This window comes from Aquila chrysaetos, chromosome 4 (genome assembly GCF_900496995.4).
Source record: "Aquila chrysaetos chrysaetos chromosome 4, bAquChr1.4, whole genome shotgun sequence".
NCBI classification, from domain to species: Eukaryota; Metazoa; Chordata; class Aves; order Accipitriformes; family Accipitridae; genus Aquila; species Aquila chrysaetos.
Genome location: NC_044007.1, coordinates 66,064,162 through 66,081,017, shown reverse-complemented (window position 1 = coordinate 66,081,017; position 16,856 = coordinate 66,064,162). Strand labels below are relative to the sequence as shown.

Sequence of the window (16,856 nt, the reverse complement as noted above, 5' to 3'; positions counted from 1 at the left end):
TCTGGCAACCAAGAATAGTTCTTCAGATGGAGCTCACATGTCTGTACAACCCTGGCAAATGCTACCCTGCACAAGGGAGGAGCAGCCCAATCACTGGGAGCATAAAATATGCCATGAAAGTTGTAATGCATGTAATCTAATGACCAAGAGAAGACACCCTTCTAAAGGTGCTTCCAGGAGATCCCATCCCACAGAAATGTTCCTGACACATCCAGGAATTATGAGCCTGTGCGCTAATGCCTAAAAGTTTTTGTCCTAAAAGTGTCAAGGTTCTTGTGCAAGAATTAAATTTCTTGTGAAAGTTTTTATAATGCTCCTGAGTGCTCTTACCCATATATTATTGTCAAATTTTTATATTAAAAAATCATCCACAAGAATGTCTACGTTCTCATCCAAGATGCATGCCTCTGTGCCTTCTAGGAGTCTAGGGAACATGGAAACCATAAATTCCAGGTGCTTATTTGGGCTACTGGCCATGCTGGCCTCATATTGCCAGGGTGATTCAATTAAGTCAGAAGGAAGAAGTTGGAAAATAAATATTAAAAATTACTAGACTTTAGGCTACAAAAGCAAGCGACACCAGCCGAAGGTCTACTGAATGAGCTCAGCATTGAACTGAGCCTGAGTAAGTTTAGAATTGAATTGTGCTCTTTGGGTTTATGAATGCAAAGCAGAAAGAATTGGCTGGCTGGGAAGAAGACATGACTTCTAGGGTATAATCAGTTTCTTCCCTTATTGGATTTATTCTTTTGGAGATGCATGCTTCTAAATGTGATCTCATTGCAGTTAAAAGTTTTTACCTTTGTAAGCTAGTCTGACAAGCAGAACGCAGACCTTGACATAGATGACAGAGGAACATATTCTTTTCTTTCATTATTCAAGAAGATACCGGTTCATTTGTTAGGCATACCCCAGGTTTGCAGGTAAGAAATGTTCCTGGCGTGCAAAACAGAGTCAGTTGACTTCTGCAGCCATCCAGTTGCATCAGTTTAGTGGACCCCTTCAGCTTACCTTAACCTAAATAATTATCGCCAATTTTTAACGGGCAGCCTGCAGACCACATATCAGCAGAAGGAACAACATACAAACCCTCTCACTGTAGGGATTGCAGCTCCTTAGATCCAGAATGGGCCTTGAAACATGTGTCGCACAAAAAAATAAGATAGGAACAGGATTATCAAGGGTCGCTTCGGTCATTGAGTCCAACCCCATGTTCCCATTTAATCAAGGATTATACATAACCCCAAAGTATCCTCGAAGCCTCTATTCTACAAACCCTCAGCTGCAGACAGCTGTCTAACACCCTACAGCAAACCCTAGACCCAGAGCAATAACCGTCGCTGCTACAAAGAGAGAGCAGGAGGAATCAAGGGCAGCATCACCACTCGTGTATTTGTTGCAGCTTTACATGGCTGCTAGCACATGAGTAGCAAAACCAACTTCCACTCATCAATATGTGGTGAACAAAAAATACCATCTCCGGATTGGTCATGGGGAAGAAGCGAACAAAAAGGGACTGTGTGAAAGTCAGTCTAGATTTAGCAAATGTGTTTCCGACTGAACTTCCCCGCTCTTAGCTTGGATCGAAGTCCACACTGTTTATCAAATATTTCAGCATTACGGGAGGTGGAGGTCCATGCTGAGGGTGACGAAGAGAGGGCAGCCCTGTGGAAGTGATGGGCTCAATGGGCCCTTCCCCTCTCATTAGCTCAGGCTCAGCTGTTTCCCTGTTTCCAGACTGAAAGGAGAGCTGGGAGAGGGGACTTTTATTTCCCCAGGGACAGAGACATCGTCAATTATATGCCATTCCCTGCTGCAAGCTATTAGTGAATAGGGCAGAGAAAGAGTACTGATAGGATTTCACCTTATCCCTTGACTCACTGATGGGCTCATCGTTCAACTGCCGTGCACTTAGCACGGGCAGTACTAATTATATTAATTATGCTCCTACACAGTGCATGCTTATATTAGCAGTAAGCAGACTGGTGACTTTTTAAAATGAAACATCAGTGGTTCATTAGCTGTATAGATTTAAAAATGTAAGCATACTCATTACATCCACTGCTGAGGTGGATCTCTTGAATCTCAAAAGCATTTAATATCATTTTAAATGTGCAATATGCTTTATATTGAGACCAAAATGTATACTGTATCTAGGAGACAGTAGCATTATATCACTTACTTAACTACTAAATGCAGACTTAGAAACTTGATCACTACATTGGACTAGCACCAAAATCCCCCTAGTAGTGTTCATCTGTAGGGATACCGGTCAGGTCAGCCAGAGATCTGGGTAAGTCCTTGTGGGCTGAGCCTTACTGAAATTATACTAGTGACTACATCTATGAGTATAATCAGAATACAACTGTGTTATTAAATTCAGAGGTAGGTTTATTTAGTTGATAGCCCAGAGGCCTGTGAGTGGTTTAAGAGGCATGAAAATATAATCCTTCTCTACAAAGTATGTTACAACAATGTGACAAATACTCATCACTCAAAGTGTCTTTGCTAGATGTAGGTATCATAAATAATCTATCGACGTGGTGCCCATATGCAGCCACTGTCTATGTGAATCTAGGCTAAGGGGCTGCTGCTGCTAGGCAGAGTCAGTGCGATTTTGTGAGGTCAGTTGGAAGTATCTAAGATGTCAGCAATATAAGTTTAAATCTTATAAACAGATTGTGTTTGTACAGTAGAGTCAACCTCTAACCTGACAAACTGAAAAGTAACTGAACAGAACTGGGAGATTTCATCAGTTCTGACTCTGTTACCTCCTTTTATCACAGTTTTCTTCTGTACAGAAATTAAACATACATTAATCACCAAGATTATATATAATATATAGAGAGAGCACAAGCCTATCTGGGCACTGAGTTCTGACCATTTTAAGCAAAAGTAAAGCAAAAGTAGCTCCAGGCAGGTCTTCAATTTGCATTTCAATTGCACTTCTTCCACACTTCCTTCTGGTATCTTGAGGAAAGTCTTAGCTACTAAAGCATTGCAAAGCCATGCTTGAGCAAAATAAAGAAAATAAGTAAGTACATCCTTTTTCCAAAATTATTAATTTTTTAAGTTTCCCCAAAGGAAAAGAAAACCAAAACGCTTCCAGTGTATCTGGATACGGTCACACATGGACACAAAGATTTTGTTCAGAGCGAAACCCATTCATCTTTCATTCACATTAATACAGAAGATATTCATCATGTGGAAGATGTTAGCATTTTGACAAGAGTTTTGAATCTAAAGTAATTACATTTTTATAGCCAACGTGGTCATGATTAGCACCCAACTTCAAGTTTGGTTTTATTCCTGTTATTTTTTGAGGAATGGCTGATGTTTATGCAGTTAAATTACCTCTGACTGTCAGTGTTGTTTAGCTTCTACCCTCAGAGGTCTCCAGATGCTGTCGGGGGGTCTGTTAATCATCCTGTCAAACGATGCAAGCGAGCGCTGAACACTTGCAAGGGATTTTCTGCTCCTTGGCACTCTGGACCCAACTTTTAATGCAAATCCTTGTACACAAATAGAGGCATAGATCGTGCAGCCTAACCGTCTTAAGGTTATTTGCAAAACCAAAGGGAACTTGCTGCGCAGACCCCCAGAGTACTGTGATCGGGTGGTTTCTGCTTTGTCTCTCGGGAGCTGGTTCTCGGTGGGGTTTGAGCTGTTAGATGTCAGCTGGCGCGGGTAGACGCTGCACTGTCTACAGGGATGCGAGGTTTGACCTTGAAAGCTGCAAAGTGGCTTCTGCCAAGTGCCGGGTGTCAGCAAGCTGGAGCAGAGCTCAGCCCTGCGGAGGTGTGCTGAGAGCTTTAAGGAGCCAGGGGTGAGTGTAGGGCCAAATTTGGGCTCTCATTGACCAAAGACTCAAGTATCTCCGGCTGTGGCTGGAGCATGTTTATCCCTGTATGAGTAAGCCGAAGCTTGTGCTCGCTGCGGTTTCTCCTGAGCCTACGAGGAGCAGCTGCTCCCAAGACCCTCCTGCTCCTACCCTCTCCCCTTCATCCATCTCTCCTGGCCGTGAGTTTCTGCCCAGCGTGGGTGCTCACGGCCCTGGTCTGCCCGAGAGCGACTTCTCTATCCCAAGGGTTTGTCCTCGCTGTGGTTAAACTGGCTCGGCGCTGCGTCCGGGCTCAGCCGCGGACACAAATGGTGGAGCAGCGTTATCTGCTGACCACAGCGGAGGAGAAAACTTGCCCTAAGTGCAGCCCAGGTGGTATCTCTGAGGGCCGTCAAGTCACAGGGGGCAACCCTTGCTTCCAAAGCATACAGATTTACACTGGTTTGGTTGTGCAATAGAGAAAACTTTACGTTACCAGTAGCGCTGGCAGCGCTGGGACTGGAAGAAGTATTTCTGGCAGAGCTCTTGCAGACACGTTCCTGACAAAGCAGCTCCTGGGGCAATGCGGTCCTCTCCACGGAGAAGCAGTAGCTTGCCACGGCGCCTACTGCCGCCTCAAAGAGTATTTGGCCAGCTTAGCACTACAAATTAAACATAACTGGACGGCGCGCAACGTTTCCTCATGTATTTGCTTTCTCCAGTGAGTGTTTGCCGTGCAAGCACCACGTAGCTCTGGTGCTTATCTTTAATAAGTACGTTCGGCTGCGAAGGCTTATGTTGCAAATCTCTGGCCTTCACAAGTGGCTGCTTTTTTGGACGCTCGTGATCCTTGCTGGTGTGTGGGGATGAGAGGGTGGTTTAAACTCGGTCACCCCCTCAGCCCCGTAGGTCGTGGTTTCGCAGAGCATCAGCTCCGTCGCCTGCAGGCAGCTCCAGCCCTTGCCATGCCAACCTGCCTCTGCACCAAGCTCACCCCTCGGCCCAGCTGTTGGAGTGAAATGGACTGGGGGTGTGGGGCATGCTGGGTCCAACTTTTAAAACAAATGAAAAAAAAAAATTTAAAAAAATCTCTTTTTTCGTTTTTTGTCAGGTTATTTTTAAGCTGGCCTAGTTTCTCAATCCGTTTCACAGTGGAACGGCGTTAGCAGTCGTGCTGGTACCCCAGGAAGGGAGGAGGCAGTGAGGGGATGGATCCTGCGGGACAGAGGAGCTGGTCCCTGGCAGCACCTGAGGACCAGTTCCCTCTTCTCCAGCATTCCCCTTCCCCACACGCTCCCTGCTCTGCTGCCTGGCCTCAGCTGGCCGTAACGCTCCTCAGACGGCTCGGTGAGGCCATTCGTCTCACCAGAGCAGCACAAAACTGAGGCAGCGTAAAAGTCTGCTTTGTTGTCTGCCGAGGGCAGCGAGCGCCGGGGCCGGGACGTGGAAAACGGTGGAGCAAGGAGGAAAGGAAGGGGGAGATGTCTCTCTCTCCCCTTGTGGCAGCAGCAAGCTGATGGAGCTATTGTGAACCACGGCACTTGTTTGCTATTTCTTTACGGGTGGATTGAAACCACTTTAGTTTGGTGCAGATGCCGAGCTGGGCGTTGGAAATGAGCACACACAGAGCAAGTGTTTCCTCCCGGGGTGCTGAGCTCTCCTGAACGCATGAAGCGCAGAGCATACGGTGCCTGGAGCTTGTTTACTTGCCTCTCCTCGTGGCAGAGAGCATCCATCTCTCATCACGGCACGCCGTGGCTGCGCGTACACCCACCGTGTCTTCCTTCTCAGCAGTCAGGCGGGAACAGCCACGGGGAAAACGAGCAAGGATCAAAGGGGAGCTGCAGGACTTGATTCATGCTAAATGAACCCTGGTTTTTTTGCTTTAATGTATGTAATAACACTTCACGGGGATGGCGAGAGCCCCCTAAGAGCTCTGCACACTCCCAAAATAATCTCCAGGACACCCTGATGTAGCAGATGGGGACACCGGGGCTGGGGGAGAAGCGTGCCAGGCATGGCAGAAATCGGGGATGGCGTTGGGATTATCACGCTGAAGCATCTGGTTTCTAGTCCCACATCCAGACCCTCTTTGTGCCTCTGGCACATTTTCAGTAGACCATGGGCCATAAGTCAGAAGTGAAAATAGGACAATTTTGGTTTTGAGGCAGGACGATTTGGCAATGCAAACAGATTTGTGCCCTGGCTCGTGGCCCCTCGTGGGGTTCAGTTGCCCCTTACCGTGACTGATGGACACCAGGCAGTCCCTGCCTCACCGCCTGCCTCTCACCCTCCATCGTCGCTGACCTGCTTTCTGTTGTTTTTCAGGAATATCTTCCAGGCTTCCCGAAATCATGTCAATAGGATCACATTCATTCTCTCCAGGAGGTCCTAATGGGATTATTAGAAGCCAGTCCTTCGCTGGCTTCAGCGGGCTTCAGGAGAGACGCTCCAGGCAAGTGCTGTGCTCTCTAAGGGGAATTTCCAAATCAGGCCCTAAGGAGCCCCTGGGGTTTAGGGGGTGAAGGTGGAAAAGAAGCGAGAGAGGACTGCCTTCTCTCTGACTTGCCAAAGAAAGCCTTCTAGGCTAAAATCTCTCTACGTATTGTTTGTATAACTAAGCTGTTACCCTCTGCCTTAGCTACCACGTGCCTGTTTGCCTCTCCCCCATTAATGCAGGGCTTCCTCACATGTCTCAGAGCTCTGAGAGAATTTTGGAGAATCATTTTAATTTGCTAACTTGCACAGCGATCTTTTCAACATGTGAAATGTGCAGGAACACGGTACGCTTCCCACCGCCCCCGATTTAAGACCGTTGCTACCTAAGAGACAGTTTTCTCATTGCCATGCTGCTATGAATTCAAAAGAACTCTGTTTCCTTTGCGGGGCTGCCTTCATGTCCTGCTGGAAACGGGGCAGAGCTTGGCTGCGGAGCCTTTTCTTGCACCGCCCTTTAGCTAGACAGGACTTTGAGTCAGGCGCTTACCAAGTCCTCCGGTCCCCGATGCCCCCAGAGGCTGCTTTACAATTAATTTTAACTTGCGTAAAGTCTCCGAGCGCCCGACCACCAGTTAGTAATCGAGGAGGAATGGCAGGCAAAGGGTCACTTCCCACTGTCAGCTCAAGTCAGGGATGGTGGGTAGATGCTGACCTACCCCCAGCAGAGTCACCAGAGGCACCTATATGCAGCACAACTGTCCTCCCTTTGCCATACAGAGCTACCTATGGTCCATGCTCCAGACCAGCAGCGTGATGCTGTCCTCCAGACACGCTCTTAACCAAGCCCCAATCTTCCTTAGGAGCCCCCAGGCTTTACACCTGAGATTATCTGGGCTCCCCTTTGTTTTTAGGACCTGGATGTAGCTCAGCCCTTTTATGGCTGTGGCTGAGCAACGTGAGGCGGGACAGGCATGGTATAAGACAGAGAAATGTCTGATGAGCCTCAGGCTCAGCCTGGTGTTTCCAGACCAGCATTCATATCTCGGCAAGGCAACTGGCACATCAAAAGCTGACAGCGCATGTCCCAGGCTGCTCAGACCTCTTAACCTGTAAACAAATGCAGTCCTTTAACTGGCAGGCACAGAAGCAGATTCGTTTCTGCTAGCAGAGATAATATCAGAAGATTTCTTCAAGCTACGCTCCTTTGAGATCATTATGATTTATAGGGGTTTCCTCCTCTTTAATGTTCATTTTGCAGGTGTAACTCCTTTATTGAAAATTCCTCTGCACTCAAGAAGCCCCAAGCAAAGGTGAAGAAAATGCATAATTTGGGCCATAAGAACAGCACCACGCCCAAAGAGCCCCAGCCTAAAAGGATGGAAGAGGTCTACCGAGCCCTGAAGCATGGCCTGGAGTAAGAGCCTTTATTCTGCTTGCTGATTGAAGCTTTCTGTGACATTTTAGAGCCTAGAGAAACATATCACAGGAAGAGGGATCCTTAATCATAGGAGAGGAAAATATACCTCTTGGAGTCTGGATTGTAAGACTTAGGATCTGAAATATTTGTATGGGAAACGGGGCAGAATCCCACTTCCACTCCAATTGCTGGGAAAGCTCCCAAAAGCTGGGATTTCAACATTTTTTTCCTCCAAATTTCCTAGATCCCTATCAGAGGCTTGTATTGCCCTTAAGATAACATCCCAGACGATAACGGGGCTTCTACCAGCCAGATACAAGAGCAGCAATTGGAAGGCACCAGCCCCTAAATTAAGCAGCAGATTAGCTTACTTGAAACTGGTTGTTCAGCGTAAGGAGAACACCGAGCTCTTACACACAGCTAAATAAGTGGCTCCTATTTATTCCCAAACAGGCAGCAGGGAGCTGCTTTTAGGACAGATCAACGTAAATGAGTTTTTGTCTGAAAACGCATCCAGTGAGGAAAGCCATTTGTTGGGCAGATTTTCTTTCAGGATGGTCAGCAGCCAGCTTGATATGTGCTGCAAAGCTCATGCATCCCTTCTCTGGTTTGTGTTTACAGCGAGTATCTGGAAGTTCACCAGACAGAGCTGGATAAGTTGACTACTCAGTTAAAAGACATGAAAAGAAACTCACGCCTGGTACGTGTCACGCTTTTTCATCGTGCGGATGCACAGGAACCTTCTCGAGGTGCTGGAGCAGCCAGGGGGTAGGAGTGGGATATCAGGAGTTTGCATTGATACTCTTCTTCCCTTCCAGCCCTGGTCTTGTTTGTGATTTCTATTGACTGACAAACATTGCTTTCTCACGGTGCTGTTCTCTTGCAAAATTAATCACAGTTTCGTGTTTTCTGTTGCAGGGAGTCCTGTACGATTTAGATAAGGTACGTTATTCCCTTTGACACTGGTTTTGCGAGGAAGCGTTAGTATCCGTACAGTGTACGTAGCTGGCACGGGAAGCCTCTCACAGCCAGGTCTACCACCCGGGCCAACACCGCTGAGGGAGAAGTTACCTGACAATTTGCATTTGCGAAGGAAGAAGTCCCGCTCCCTTCCTCTTCCCAAGGGCTCTGGTACTTGCCAGGCACCTCCACCGGCCAGCTATGCTCACTAACCCGGCATCAAACTTACCCCGTCAGCCCTTTCCCGGGGTCTGTCGAGTTAAACTGGCTCCGGGACAGGCACAGGGAAGGAGGCAGACCCCTGCCAGGGGAGGAGGGAGGCGGAGGAGCGAGACCTCCTATTTCTGTCAGCTGCCAGCCATGAAATCCATCGCCTTGTGCAACTCTGCCCTGCCACGGGTGGCTGTGGGAGCCGGGTCAAGCCCCGGCTCATCCCTGCTCCCGCCAGTTCTGGGGAAGGAAAAATTGAAAATATTTTTTCCCCGCAGGAAAATTTGAGTGCAACAAAAGGAAAGCTTTCAAAAATGTTTCCTGAACCAGTCTGGCTTTTTTTCAGTCAGAATGCCAAGCTTGGTTTTGCTGTCAAAAACAGTTTGCTGAGGAAGAGAATGGATTTTGAAATGCAAACCCCAATCAATTTTAATACAGGTTTTCAAAGTACTGAAAATACTATATGTCGTGGTTTAACCCCAGCCAGCAACTAAGCAGCACGCAGCCGCTCGCTCACTTTCCCCTCACCCAGTGGGGTGGGGGAGAGAGTTGGGAAAAAAAAGGTAAAACTCATGTGTTGAGATAACTACCTACTAGAAAGAAAATTAACTCTATCCCAGTGAAAACCAGGGCACTATATTTTGAGCTACAAAAGCTCTGATCTTTTTTTTTCTCCTTTTTTAAGAATTCAAAAAACTAGGGAAATCCCATCGAAGAAGAACTCTTCTTTGTTCAAAAATATATTAGGTACAGACGTCAGTGAGCTCCATTTTCAGCAGCAGATTAATGGTAGTAAGGTGGGACAGCTAATTCCAGATTCATGGGCAACGAAACCCTGTGTGTTTTAAGGAGTTTCTCAGATTCATGGAGACTAGCAGAGCTAGCGTGGCGGTGTCTTACTGATTTATTTAAATGTGCCTCACCCTCTGCCTCTTCCTTTCCTTCAGCAAATCAAAGCGGTCGAAAGATACATGAGAAGGCTGGAGTTCCACATCAGCAAGGTAATGAGCGCTCCTATCATCTTTCTTCTGCATCTGCTCCTGTGTTATTAGGAAAACAAACCCTTGGTCTCCTGCTACCCTTCTGCTCCGGGGAAGCTGCCTTGACGATGCCTCTCCCAGATTCAGTATTTTATGGGCTGGTGGTCGAAGCCAAAGAAAGGGTTTCCACGTGGTTTGTAGCCCCCAAGGTCCAGCCGTGCCCTGAGACACTCCCACCCGCTTTTAGGTACAGAGAGAACACAGGGTCAGGCACTTGCTGGGAAAAATCTATCTCATTGCATGCTTATTGTTAAACTATAGGTAGAAAGAGAGTTGCATCTGAAAGTAATTTAATTCAGCAGTTGTCTCCACCGTACGCAGCAGCTAGATTGGATTTATTCCTGGATTTCACTGCTAACGCTTTTGCTGCTTGGTTTGGGGCCCACATCCACTTGATTACATCGGTGACAATATTCAGTAGAGGTACTTGTGATTTATACTAATACATTTTAGAGCTGGACAAAATCCACGGCGTGTGTTCTCTTAGTTATAAACATATCTGCTAGCGATTAGTTGCTTTTCTGAGCCTGACAAAAGAATGAATTATTTTTGATGGATTAAATGTCTTTTGAGAGTCATTTGAAAAGCGTTCGCACAGCTTGAAGTGCTCCAATTATGACAAACCATCCAAACCTTTTAATTTCAGACTTCTCTTACTCTTGGAGCCAAAAAAAAAAAAAAACCCCATAAGGTGATAGACTGAAATTTTGTTCCCCAAACCACCTTCTCTCTTGCTGGCAACATGAATGGCAAAATTAGTGCTTAAGGAACATTTCCATTCAAGTCCTTCCCACTCCAGCCTGCTCAGAGCTAATGGTTTCTGGGATTATAATAGGACTGAAAAGCACCAAAAGCAAGAGGTAACGCTGGTCAGTATTACTCAAGGTTGCCGAGTACATTAGTTCATTTTCTGTAACCCACAGCAACAGAAACAGAAGGAACCGAGCTGTGCTGCATTAAAGCTTACGGGCTCGGGCAGGTAAGGAAACATCTTTGTTTCTAACGATAGAGAAGGTCTTTTTCAGCAGTACCGAATCAGGGCCGCAGCGATGCCTTCTGCCGTCTACCCGCCGCTGCTCCGTACGGGAAGCAGAGCGAGGAAAACGGGATGTGCAGCAGCAGACCCCACGAATTTCGGGGGGCAGATGAGCGTGCCCTAGCCGCGCTCGCATGGGCAGGGGCAAGACATCAACCCCGGCTTAACGCTCCACCCTGATGGCAGAAGTAAATACCAAGTGACAGCTATTTATAGTAGCTGTCTTTAGCTTGCTGACTTGCAAGAGAAATAGGAGTGGATATGACTCCAAGAAGCTTTTTTTGTAACTTTGAAATGGCAAAATGCTACCTGTGCCTCCATTTCTCTTCGCCGAACTCTTTCACTTTGCAAAGCAGTCCCTGTTTTGGTTAGAGATCCCTCAAGTCAGGGGCTTCGGCCATCGGGAATCCAAGCTGGCCTTGTAAAAGTTGACCTAAGGCTTTGAAGCTGTCAGGAAGACCAGTCCCATTCCAAACAAATAAGCAACAGTGCTTTTTGTTAGAGGTTAAGCAGGCTTGGAAAATGGGATTTGGAACACGCCTGGATTGTCACATCAGGCTTATCTCTAATGCAGCAACACAAAGTCGTAGACTGAAGAAGCCAAGGTGCTGGATGCTTTCACAGAAGGAAATTCTGCTGTGAAAATCCACTACTGAGCAACAACAACCATGGGGCACAGGGTGATCGCTTGATGTCAGAGATAACAAAGTAAGAGTGTTATTCTAGGTAAAAACCAAATATCATCCTATCTTAGCAGGGACATTAGAAGTAGAAAGAAAAGACAGCTTCTGCTGTTCCTTTCCTTCTCCTCACCCTGACAAAGTCAGATTAGAAAACCTACATCTCCTGTATCTGCAGATTACATTTATATAAATATATACCACTATATATACCACTATATACAGCTGATATATATATATATATATATATATATACACACACACCAGCTATACCACTCCCAGCGACTCCCAGCAAACAGCTCAGATGGAGTAAATGTATACATTCAGTGCAGGAATCAGAGGGAAAAGGGAAACCAAAGCATAAGACACATGTAAATCCATTGCACTCTGAAGGTAGATCCAGGTGAGACTTCAGACTGTGTGAGTAGGTTTTGCAAAACTGCCAGAGTGCTTACAAAATGTTGGGTGCTTAAGTCATGCCAAAGGAGTTTAAGAAGATGACTAGGAAATTGCGTGAATGCCTGGGGGGCTGAAGTTCCAAATACTTTCTTAATTTGACATCAGCTGTTTCTAAGCCCTTTACTTGTGCTGATTCTGACTATGACTCCCAGTTTCTGGAGGATGGGCAGCAAGAATTCAAAAAAATCACTCCCTGCTTCCAATACTACCTATTAGTCAAGTATTGCAACAGCCTCGATCCACAGCTGACGTTAGCCATACAGAAGACATTGCTGGCCCTGTTAATGTGCCATTTAACGCATCCAGTCCCATTTGGCAGTGTAGACGTTGCAGTTTTCTTTGAAAGAGCTCTTCCACACCAATACATTGGAGAAGCCTGCTATATGCCTGCCTTACTGTTACGATTGGATGTAGCCCAGACGGGGGAGAGGGAGTAGCAATGGTTAAAGGCATGCAGGGTGAGCAGGTGAATTGCTGGCAGCACCTGGTGTTGCTCTAAAGAGATTTTTACAGTGGAAGTTACCTTCATCTTGTGTTTCTTTTTCATAGACTGTAACAGTATCACAGCTTCATTTGCTCAGCCCCCATTGGATCTAAGAATTTGGCTGAGTTTCCTTGTAATGCAAATGACTTCATTGTTTGTTGGTTTTATTTTGTTGGGTCAACACACCCTCGTTGTTCCCTCTAGGTGGATGAGCTTTATGAAGCCTATTGTATCCAAAGACGTCTCTGTGATGGTGCCAGCAAAATGAAGCAAGCCTTTGCAATGTCTCCTGCCAGCAAAGCAGCTCGAGAGAGTTTAACCGAAATCAACAGGAGTTACAAGGAGTACACAGAGGTACATCCTCATCTGTTTAGTCTTTTGCTTTCACACTGTTTGAAGGCCGCGGGAACTTTGCCACTGATTTCATGGAGAATTTCATCCAGATAAGAGAATTACAAGCAAAATCAGCAAAGAGGAATTATTGTTTCTTTGTTCACCTTCAGGTGAATACCTGATGACTTACAGAGATGGGTGACATGGGCCCAAAGAGCTCCTTGAAATAATAATGTTTATGCTCTATGAGGGCAGGGTTATACCCAGGAACTGCTGCATAAGAAAAAAACATAAATCTGCCCCAAACCTACATAAATGCTAACTCTGTCCTTCCCACCCTGCAGATTTTGGGATAGCAGGTTGGCTGGAACCCATGTGTATACAGATATCTGCTGCATCCTATCCTGTTTTACTTGCTGTGATCAGCAGCTGTTTTATTAAACAGGCAGTATATGAAGAAGGGTCTAATAATGTCACAAACATCCCAGCGCGCAAGCTGTGACAGCCTTCCAAAATCTGAAGGAAGAACTGGAGAGGGTCCGGTACCCATCTCCCACAGTCTGTTTTTTTCTTAAGGTGGTCCCCGTTTCTTGAGAGATTAAAACCATGCTGGGAGCCACTCTGGCATGGAGCTGCTGCCGCTGGCACATGTCCTGGCTGGAGAGGACTGGGGCAGTGACCAGGTGACGTTTCAAGGGCCACAACTGCCTTCTGCCCACAGGAGGATTAGAACACAACAGAAGAAGAGCACGGGGTTACATTCAGCTCCGGCACGAGCAGGCGTAGCTGCCATTTTTAGGGCCAGACCTCGGTAAACAGCAAGGATGGCTCTGGCAGATTGACTTTATTGCAAAGTATCTTTCAACTGTCTAGCAGCAGCTTCTCTTTCCAAATAGACCTTTAAAAAAAAGGCAGAAGGAGGGTTTGTCTGACCCAACTATTCTCTTTTCCAACACAGAACATGTGTACCATAGAAGCAGAGCTGGAAAACCTATTGGGGGAGTTTTGCATCAAGATGAAAGGTAATTGCCTTTTCACCTTTCCCTTCTTTCCCCCTGAACAGTAGCGGTCTCTGTGCACGTTAATGAGGGCATCGAGACACGCTAGCGTGACGTGTATTTGTGATAGGTGTGGTTTTCCCCCACTGCACCCATTGCTGAGCCTTCAAACCCCCAACTTAGACCTCTGCCCAGTGGAAAGGATCACAGAGCTAGGAACATCAAAGCTTACAGAGAGATTTTCTGAGATGCCTCTTGTTTCCAAGGCTAATTACCTCCCACAAACACTCCTCCCAACAGCCAAAGCAATTCAGTTTCTAAGGCTGCTGTACCTTTTGCCTCTATTTCCATAATCCTTTAAGAAGATGACTGGGAAATTACGTGAATGCCCGTGGAGCTGAAGTTCTAAATACTTTCTTAATTTGACATCAGCTGTTTCTAAGTCCCTTACTTTTGCTGATTCTGACTACTATTTTTGAACAAATGGAAAAAAGCAAAGACCTGGGGTTAGTTTATCAGTTAAACACCTAGATAATTCAGTGGTGGCATTCACCTTTTAGTTTTATTCCTTGTCTTTATGACAGGGGACTTTGTGGGTTTGAATACAATAGAATCAGTTTTACCTGAAGCCTCGATGAATCACTAGGTATTGTTCATGCTGTTATTGCTTTAAGACTAAATGTCTTGAAGAGATTGTGGAGGCATATCTTTTTTGGATCTTCAATCACTGGCATGAAAATAGTTCTATAAAACAAAATCAGCATCTAAACATTTGTGCAGTCTTAATTCTTCACTTGAAATCTCACCCATTTAAAAAACCCACGGTGTTGCTGGTGGAATTTTTAGAGTTCACAGATGTCATGCAGGGTTTTGCTTTTGCCTGCTCTGTCACAGTTGTGAGTTAGTTGTGTCCAGGGGTTGCAGTGCATGGTCATGATCTAGCCTAGATCAAGTTAAAATAGTTACTCCATGCTTCCATACTAGAGAAAACAAGTGCAGCAGCTATCAATCATAGTTCTAGCTCCACCCCACAACACCAAACCTCACATTTTAAAGCCCCCACTCTTAGGTACGGGAAAGGTAGTCAAAGATGCATAGATGTAAAGTTACAAGATGGACACACAGAGCCTGAACCAGATATTTCTATACAAAAACCCACAGCAGAACTGCAGCGTGGACACGCTGAAGGAAACACGAGGTCACGCAGCGTGGAAAGGGAATTGCATCAGGCCAGGTCCCTCGGAGTGTTTCCTTACTTGCTGTAAAAGCAGGGCAACACGCAGTTCCTGACAGCAGGACATGTTGCAGAAGGCGTCATGGCATCGCAAACGGCTGGGCTGAAGAGGTCCGGCCCCTTCCCTTTTGAATGCCCAAATCCTCCAGCAAAGCTCAAGGGTGCTCAAGGAGCCAGATGCTGCACTCACATGCAGGAGCAGAACACGGACCACAAACAACTGCTGCTTCTGAACACAGTTCTCATAACATAAAGAAGCCCAAATTAGAAATTAGCAAAGAGAAATGCTGTATCATTAAGTATGCTCCAATTAGGACATCTCAGATTTCTATCTAGATAGTTTTCCTTAGGAATAGGAATCCAATAGGACAATCCAGCCATCGCTATTGCTAAAGCTCACAACAGCTCTAGCACAAAAGCCTGCAGATCACGCAGCAAGCTTCCCCCTTAAGTTATACTGCATGCAGCGTATCCAGCTAACTTTAGGATCTAATTTAAAATCAAAGCATTCCTCTCCCCAACGCTTATCCGTTCCTAGCCATTCCAGTGAAAGTTATTTTTATTTTGTGCCCTCTGTCACTTACACGGAAAGCAAGCCAACCTACACAGTGCTGTCAGGAAGCAGGGGACCCACACTGTGTTTTTATGACTGATATTTAAAAAAAAAAGCCTAATCATTTTTCAAAATAAAGATAATAAACTTGCCAGCAGGCTTAGATTAGTGCTCAGGATTAATCAGCTGTTGAAATTAAACAGGGAAACCCAGCAAGGAAATTTAGAAGTTCCTCTGTGGAATCTGCGTGTCCTGTTATGATGTATAGGGAGGTGCCCCTATACCTGTTGGGAGTGCCAGGGCAGCGGGAGGTGAAATGCCCGGCCGTTTCACACAGGGAGAGCAATACTCTGGCCTGACGCACCAGGGGCTTTGCAGCGTGGAGCCCAGCACCGGCAACCACAGTCCACGTGTCCAGCATCCTGCACACGAGTGGGGCTGTACATGCTGCGTGAGCTTCAGGTGGCCCTGCCACCTTACCGCAGCCACGTACTGACCCTATCCCCTAATTACTTACGTACTGACCCTATCCCCTAATTACTTATGCTGACACCCCAGGAACAATCTCCAATTCCATCTGCATTACAAGCCCAGTGCTTTTACAAAGGCGTGACATTTGAAATGGTACGATAGAGCCATTGGCTCTTGCCAGGCATTTAGTCCCCAAAAGCCATTCAGTTACCAAAAAGTTGTTTCCTATGAAAGTACTTATCCCCTGTGATCAGGCGCTTAGCCCCCTCTTCATCAGGCTGAAGAGACTTGGCCAGCCTGGTTGGGCCAGTCACCGCTCACAGACCCCGGCCTCGGACGATGTCCATGTGGAGTTTTAAGCTCTGTTTCCTCACCCTCCCACCCCATCCACTGAGCAAAGAAAGGACCTTTTATTTTCCTCAGATACTTTCAGTGATGTGTCCCAGCAGAGATCAAATTCACTTATAAAAGCATGCCTGGGGAGAGAGAAGCAGCGGTGGAGTGCTAGTAAGCTTAAATTATTTATAAACAGTAAATAAATTTGAAAGGAATTGGTAATATGAGCTCTGTGCAAGGGCCTCTCCGTTCTGCTACACAGTAAGATGAGCGAAGAAAACTCTTTTCTCGTCAAAGAAATGGAAGAGGAGGATCAGCAGATCATGGGGACAGGCCATGACTGTGTGCAGGGATCTAGTTGCTCCTACAGTCCAGCTAGCAGGACT

At 46.3% G+C, this 16,856-nt stretch overlaps 1 protein-coding gene across 3 annotated transcripts in view; it reads left to right on the top strand.

The window, feature by feature from the left end:
- The window catches only part of RIPOR2 (RHO family interacting cell polarization regulator 2), a 69,636-nt gene that overhangs the window by 28,323 nt on the left and 24,457 nt on the right, over positions 1 to 16,856 (top strand). For all 3 annotated transcript variants that reach the window (XM_030011878.2, XM_041123029.1, XM_041123028.1), the window contains exons 2-8: positions 6,149 to 6,275; positions 7,518 to 7,673; positions 8,298 to 8,376; positions 8,595 to 8,618; positions 9,794 to 9,847; positions 12,750 to 12,899; positions 13,837 to 13,900. In XM_030011878.2, the coding sequence (XP_029867738.1) occupies positions 6,149 to 6,275; positions 7,518 to 7,673; positions 8,298 to 8,376; positions 8,595 to 8,618; positions 9,794 to 9,847; positions 12,750 to 12,899; positions 13,837 to 13,900 (654 nt within the window). The remainder of the gene's footprint in view (positions 1 to 6,148; positions 6,276 to 7,517; positions 7,674 to 8,297; positions 8,377 to 8,594; positions 8,619 to 9,793; positions 9,848 to 12,749; positions 12,900 to 13,836; positions 13,901 to 16,856) is intronic.